The sequence below is a fragment of the Fukomys damarensis genome, unplaced genomic scaffold (assembly GCF_012274545.1).
Source record: "Fukomys damarensis isolate Sample0158 unplaced genomic scaffold, DMR_v1.0_HiC HiC_scaffold_17, whole genome shotgun sequence".
NCBI classification, from domain to species: Eukaryota; Metazoa; Chordata; class Mammalia; order Rodentia; family Bathyergidae; genus Fukomys; species Fukomys damarensis.
The window spans coordinates 44,163,835-44,171,350 of NW_022900929.1; the positions used below are offsets into that span (position 1 = coordinate 44,163,835).

The 7,516-nt window shown below is 35.2% G+C and overlaps 1 protein-coding gene across 2 annotated transcripts; it reads left to right on the forward strand.

Annotated features, from left to right (window-relative positions):
- Nucleotides 1–453: 453 nt before the first annotated feature.
- Nucleotides 454–4,831, forward strand: LOC104849699 (olfactory receptor 4K13-like). 2 transcript variants are annotated; one of them, XM_010606224.2, is made up of 2 exons: nt 454–1,384; nt 4,827–4,831. In XM_010606224.2, exons 1-2 carry the CDS (start codon nt 454–456, stop codon nt 4,829–4,831), a joined length of 936 nt encoding a protein of 311 aa, XP_010604526.2. The 2 variants fall into 2 exon arrangements, with proteins under 2 accessions (XP_010604526.2, XP_033621228.1); XM_033765337.1 differs by lacking the exon at nt 4,827–4,831 and having other exon boundaries at nt 454–1,404.
- The last annotated feature ends 2,685 nt before the right edge of the window (nt 4,832–7,516 follow it).

The window sequence follows — 7,516 nt, forward strand, 5'->3', positions numbered from 1 at the left end:
TCTGTTGCACTTGGCTTTTCATTCATCTACATCCTTCTGATTGTGCGGTGTAGATATAGATATAGATATAGATTTCTGGATGAAACAGTTGTCTGTTTTTATTTGTAAAGAACCACTAAAAATCTGTTCCTCAAGTACGAAAGGTGGGAGGGAACTCACAAACCCTCTCAACAAGATATTCAATATTCTCATGATTATTTTAGGTATGAATTACATAACAATGACTTTTACTTAATCAAATACCTTGACTATGGCAAATATTCCCCGCTGTCTTTGCAGAAAAACTGTGTCTATCTAAAAGGCTGTTAGATTCATTATTGTTTAATACTTTTTTATTATTTTTGTTTATTTCAGTGTATTTTAAACAGAGTTAAGTGAATATGTATTTTGTCTCTCCACTTTGTCTCACAGAACTTAGTGTTATTTTGATTTTGTTTTAGGTAATATATGTGAATGGACGGACAAATGGAAAAACAAAATAACTCAATGGTGTCTGAGTTTATTTTGTTGGGACTCACAAAGTCTCATGAGCTGCAGATTTTCTTTTCTTTCTTTTTTTCCATCATCTACATATCCATTGTATTAGGTAACTTCATCATTATCTTTGTAGTAAAAATGGACTCTCAATTGCACTCTCCCATGTACTTCTTACTGGCTAATCTCTCCTTTATTGATATGTCCCTGGCCTCCTTTGCTACTCCTAAGATGATCTATGACTTAATCAGTGACTATAAGACAACCTCCTATGAAGGCTGCATGACTCAGATGTTTTTCCTTCACCTTTTAGGTGGAAGTGAAATGATGTTGCTTGTAGCTATGGCGATTGATAGATACACTGCCATATGCAAACCCCTCCATTACAAAAATATTATGAGTGATCGTGTTTGCTTTGGACTTGCACTTGTTTCCTGGACTACTGGTTTGGTGCACACTACAAGCCAAATGGTTTTCACAGTGACTTTGCCCTTTTGTGGTCCCAATGTTGTGGATAGTTTTTTTTGTGACCTGCCTCGGGTGATTAAACTTGCCTGCAGAGACACTTATGACTTAGAGCTCTTAGTCATTGCAAACAGTGGAATACTTTCTTTGTTCTGTTTCATCTTTTTGTTCATCTCCTATAGCATCATCCTGACTACTGTCCAGCAGTACTCCTCCAGGGGATCTTCCAAAGCTTTGTCTACTCTTTCAGCTCATATTACAGTAGTTGTGTGTTTTTTTGGACCTTGCATCTTTATCTATATATGGCCATTCAGTGGTGTCTCCATTGATAAAATTCTTTCTGTTTTTTATACAATTTTTACTCCCCTTTTAAATCCAATCATTTATACATTCAGGAATAAAGATATGAAGACAGCAATAAGAAAAATAATGACAAAGAATGTCAGTTCCATATCAATCTTTTAATTTAAATATTATAATCATCAAAAGAAACATAATCATTGTCTTTACCATCATCACTTGAGACTAACGGTGCATAATTTTATACCAAACATAAGCTCCATTATGAGAAATGATGATGTTATCTTACATAAGCATAGAGGCAATGAAATATCCTGACCTCCCTGAATAAAATTTCAATTTGTCATTCAAGTTGTAACTTTGTATTTGTATAAGTTAAACTATGTTGCAATTATAAATTGTTGATTACCAAGCACGCCTTAGACACTTTGTAAGAATTTCTTCACAATAATGAAATAGAGAATATTATTTACAAATTGTCACCTGGAAGCACAGTTGAGCATTAGCAAATCGGGTGAACTTGCCAATAAAATCTAAATGCTAGAGGCAGAATTCATCCTATTCTCGCTATAAAATGTATGCTTCTTAATTACAAATACTTTTTATCTAATAATATTCTTATAGTTTGTTTCTCACACTCTCTTTTTAAGGTCACACTTCTTAATAAATATATCTTTACAATAAGAGGAAGAAACAGTTCTCCATTAGTTTGAATGTAAAACTAATCAGAGGGATTTTTCAGCAATTTTGTGTCATGTTCAAAAGAAAAGAGATACCTAAACAAAGAAAGAACAGTGATCACAATTACCAAAGTATACTAGGAGTGTTGTTATATACTAGAATAGGGAATGCTATATCTAAAACCCAAGCCGTGGCACATCACTGTAGATTAGGATCAAGGTATACTAGGAATGTTTTTATGTAATAGTGTAGGGAATACCATGCCTAAAACTCAAGGGGTGGTGCATCATAGTATTTGCATATTAAATAACATTTTTTTAAAATTGTATAACTCAGTGAAAAGAAAAATTGACTTTTTCTGCAAAGAATCACTTTTACCAGAAATCTGGGATCCACCCCAATACCATAACTAAATGTGTACAGACCTTAGCAAGCAGTGGTGTGGACCAGAGCTTCAGGCAGATACAGCCAGTTTCCCACCCTCAACCCAGCCCCTTGTGCACAAAGGCCCAAGCCAAAATCTGGCCCAGAACAGAGCTGCATAGGCCCTCAAGCAATGGGCAGATGCTCACCCAAATATTGATATGGGATCAATAGCCAGAAACCTGCTCAGACACCAGGCAACAGGGACAGGGTACACATCCTGCAACTGAAGGCCCTTCAAGACAACAGTTATGTAAAGGGGTAGGCCCTAGTCAAAGCAGGCCTACATACCATCCCAAGTACCCACAAGACACAGCCAGAAGTCTTCCCAGACAATGGGCAGCTCAAGGACCTAGAAGGTAACCATTCTGAACCCAGGAATTGCTACAATGGTGAACATCAGAGAAAAGGCCACTCCATGATTGCTGAGAATTGAAGACCACTGGATGAGCAAAAAATTGCCTCAAAAAAGGTGCCACAGGCTAAATCTGTTGAAGTGAAAAGATACATAAGTAAGTATCAAAACCAGACTTCCATATCACCTAAAAAGTCAATGAGATGGAACAATATGATAATCATCTGGACTCCTGGAATTGCCAACAAAAGAGGATATGGAAAAAATGAAATCACAAATAATTTCTCAGAAAACATCAGAGATTGTGCCCATAGTGCAAGGCATGATTAATAAATCTTGAGCAGACACAGAAAAAGAAAAAAAAGAGCAGCTGTGGACCATGATGGAATCCCAACATAGGAAACAAATGTAATCCATGAAACAAATGCAAACAGGTTTCAAGGAGATTAAAAACTCCATGGAAAGTTTATACAGCATAATGAGCTAATATGAGAACAGAATTTCAGATCTAGAAGATAGAGTTGTAATTATTGACAATAAGGATAAAAGTTTCTTAAAAGTGGTAAGGGACCATGAAAAAATCAATCTAGCAGCTGTTAAACCATGCAAAGAAAAATAACACAAGGCTGATCATAGACAAGGAAGAAACAGAAGTGAGTAGATGGCATTAAAAAACTGTTCACAAAAGTAATGGCAGAAAATTTCCCAAGTAGGGGAAAAGAACTTGACAATCAGATAAGTGAGGTATATAGGACTCTAACAAGTCATGATATATAAAAAAAAACTACACCTAGGCATATAATACTTAAGATTCCAGAAACACAACAGAACAAACTTCCACAAGGAGTTACAGAAAATAAGCAAATTATATACAAAGGAAAGCCCATCAGAATCATAGCAGACTTCTCAACACAAACCCTTAAGGCAAGAAGAGCTTGGGGTGACACATTTCAAGCTGTAAAGGAAAACAACCTCCAGATTGATGAACCCTGCAAAGTTTTCTTTCAAAATTGATGGAGAAATAAGACATTTTTATGACAAAGAGCACTTGAGGAACTTCATGAATAACAAGCCAGAATTTCAAAATTTCTAAACACTGTCCTAGGAAAAGTCAATGAGGATCATAATTCCAGGAAGCCCAGCATAATGAATACATCAGGCCAACCAAGATATTAAATGCAAAGAGGCAGAATCCAACAAAAACAAGAAAGACAGGAAAAGCATAAGTCAATACATATCAGTTATAACCATCAAAGTTAGTGGTCTCAATTCACCAATCAAAAGAAATAGACTGGCAGAAAGGGTCAAGAAGCAAAATCCAACAATATGCTGCATACAAGAAACACACTTAATTGAAAAACAAACCCATAACCTGAAAGTTAAAGAGTAGAAAAAATTCCATGTGAAATGAAAGCCTGCAAAAAACAGGAGTAGCTAGCCTCTTTGCAGATCAAATGGATTTCAAGCCAACAATGATTAAGAGACAAAGAAGGACACTATATTGTTGTAAAGAGAACAATTCAAGAGGAAGAGGTGACAATAATAAATACAAATGAACCAAACACTTGTATACCCAACTATATAAAACAAATATTAACAGATGAAAAACTACACAAGCACTAATGCAATAGTAATAGTAATAGTATGTCAATGCCTCACTGTAAGAAATAGATATATAAACCACACAAAAATAAACAACAAAATACTAGAACTCAATAAAAATTCTTGAACAAATGAACTTAACAGATTTAGAGAGTGTTTCACCACAAAAAAAATCAAAATACACATACACATTCTTTTCAGGTGCACACAGGCTGTTCTCCAAAATAGAACACATAATTGCTCACAGAACATGTTTAATCAAATGCAAATGAATTAACGTTACCACCTGTATATTATCAGACCATAGTTTGATAAAACTGGAGATCAATAGCAAAAAATAAACCCAAGAATTTCATAAACACATGGAAATTGAACACACTTCCAAATAAACAATGGGTTACAGAGCAAATTAAAGAAGAAATCACACAGTTTCTACAATTAAGTGACAATATCATTACAACATATCAGAATCTCGGGGACACGATAAAGTAATTCATAGCAGTGAATACTCATTTTAGGAAACCAGAGTGAGATCAATTAAACAACCTGATACTGAACCTCAAGCTTCCAGAAAAAAGAAAAAGAGCAGGACAAACTCAAGGCACATACAAAGGAGAAAATGATAAAGATCAGAGCAGAAATCAGTTCAGTGGAATAGATGGTCTGTATCTCAACCTGATAAAAGCCATCTATGAAAAACCAATAGCCAATATCATACTAGATAGTGAAACACTGAAATTCTTTACACTAAAATCAGAAACAAGAGAAGGATGTCCACAATCACCACTCCTGTTCCATAAACTTTTGGAATATTAGCTATAGCAATTAGACAAGAGAAAGAAATAAGAGGAATAAAGATACAAAACAAAGAAGTTAAATTGTCACTATTTGCAGACAATATGATATTCCATGTAGAAGAATTCACGAACTCCACCAACAGTCTTCTAGTCTTAATAACCAAGGTCATTAAAATACAAAAATCAATAGTTTTCCTGTACATGATCAACAGACTGAGAGGAAAATGGGGCAAAACAATTGCTTTTGCAATAGCATCAAAAAAATTGAAAAACCTAGGACTCAATGTAACAAAAGCAATCTATAACCTATACTCTGAAAACTAAGGAACTCTGAAAAAAGATCGAAGATGATATCAGAAAATGGAAAGTTATACATTGTTCCTCAGTAGGAAGAACCAGTGTAGTGAAAATGGCCATACTTCCACAACTGCTGCATATATTCAATGCAATCCAAATTGAAATTCCAGCAGAATACTTCACAGACATTGAGAAAACAATAAAAAAATTTATTTGGAACAATAATAGACCTAGAATAGCAAAAGTAATTCTAGGAAATAAGGACAAGTTAGGGGGTATCACAATTTCCAACTTGAAACTGTACTACAAAGCTTCTGTGATAAAAACAACATGAAAGTGGCAAAAAAACAGACCAAGAACCAGTAGAATAAATTTGAAAATGTAAAACAACTCCATACAAACTCAGCCACATTGTCTTTGACAAAGAAGCCAAACACACTCCCTGGAGAAAAATAGCCTCTTTAATAAATGGTTCTGGAAAAAATTAGGTTCCAACCTACCCAGAATTTAAACTAGACTTATAACTCACACCTTGCACTAAGCTAAAATAAAAATGAATTAAAGATCCAAATATTAAAACAGAAACACTAGACCACTTGGAAGAGAGGTTAGGTAGGTAGAACTTTTGAAGAAAATGGCATAGAAAAAGGCTTCATGAATAAAACCTCAGTTGTATGTGAACTAGCATAAGCAATCAACAAGTGGGATCTCTTTTTATTAAAAAGCTTCTGCAAAGCAAGAAAAACCAACAGTGTGAAGAGACAATCCACAATGCGGAAAAATTTTTTTATCAGTTTCCTTGGCAAAAGTCAACTATCTAGAACAAATAAAGAACTTAAAAAATTCAGGCCTTCCAAATTTAAAGGCCCAAACCAAAAATGGAAAAAATGATGACCAAGACCTGTCATGTAAAGATACAAGATCCCCATGATGAATGTAACTGTACTGTATAACTAAAATGTACCAATAAACTCAATGAGAAAAAAAAATGGGTATTTGAAATGAGCAGACACTTCTCAAAGAAATATAAATAAGAAATAAACATATGAAAAAATGTTCAACATCACTCCATCATTCCAGAGATACAAATGAGAACGCTGAGATTTTACTTCACTCTAGAAAGGATGGATGCTGTCATGAAATAAACCATTCACAAATACTAGCGGGCTATGGGGGAAAAAAAATCCTGCTCCACTGATGGTTGGAGTGTAGACTCCTGCAACCACTGTGGAAATCAGTATGGAGATACCTCAAAGAGCTAGGACTAGCAGTTCCATTTGATGCAGCTAGTGGTTACAGCTTAGGAATGCTGCTCAAAATTTTACAATGAGACAAGATAGCATCTAAAAAGGAAAAAAATCCCTAGGTAAAAATGTCAGTAATAAAGGTCTACTATCTAGAATTTATAAAGAAATTTTAAAAATCATTCTTTATGGCTGAGTAATACTTCATTTTATAGAAAAACCACATATTTTTTCCACTCTCCAGCTGATGGGTAATTGGGCTGTTTCCAAGTTTTAGCTATTAAAAACTGTACCACTATAAACATTGGTACACCTGTATGACTTTGGTATGATATTTTCAATTCTTTGGAAAGATACCGAGCAGATGGATGGCTGGGTCACATGGAACCTCTAGTCCTAGTTCTTTGAGGTATCTCCATATTGATTTCCCCAGTGGTTGCACCAGTCTGCACTCCCACCAAAAATGGAGAAGGGTTCCTTTCTCCCCACAACCCCACCAACATTTGTTATTGGTTCATTTCTTGATAGCAGCCATTCTTTAAAAATCATACCTTCCATATTAAAAGACCAATCCAAAAATGGCACCTGAAATGAACAGACATTTCTCAGACAAAGAGGTAGGAATAGCAAATAAATATATGAAAAAATATTCAACATCACTGGTCATTCGAGAGATGCAGATGAAAACAACACTGAGATTCCACCTCACCCCACAAAGAATGGCTGCTATCAAGAAATCACACAATAACAAATGGCGGGGTTGTGGGGAGAAAGGAACCCTTCTCCATTGTTGGTGGGAGTGCAGACTGGTGCAACCACTATGGAAATCAATATGGAGATACCTCAAAGAGCTTGGACTGGAGGTTCCATTTGACCCA

Coding starts and splice junctions, on each gene's coding strand:
- LOC104849699 (XM_033765337.1), top strand. CDS start 454: ATGGACGGACAAATGGAAAAACAAAATAACTCAATGGTGTCTGAGTTT.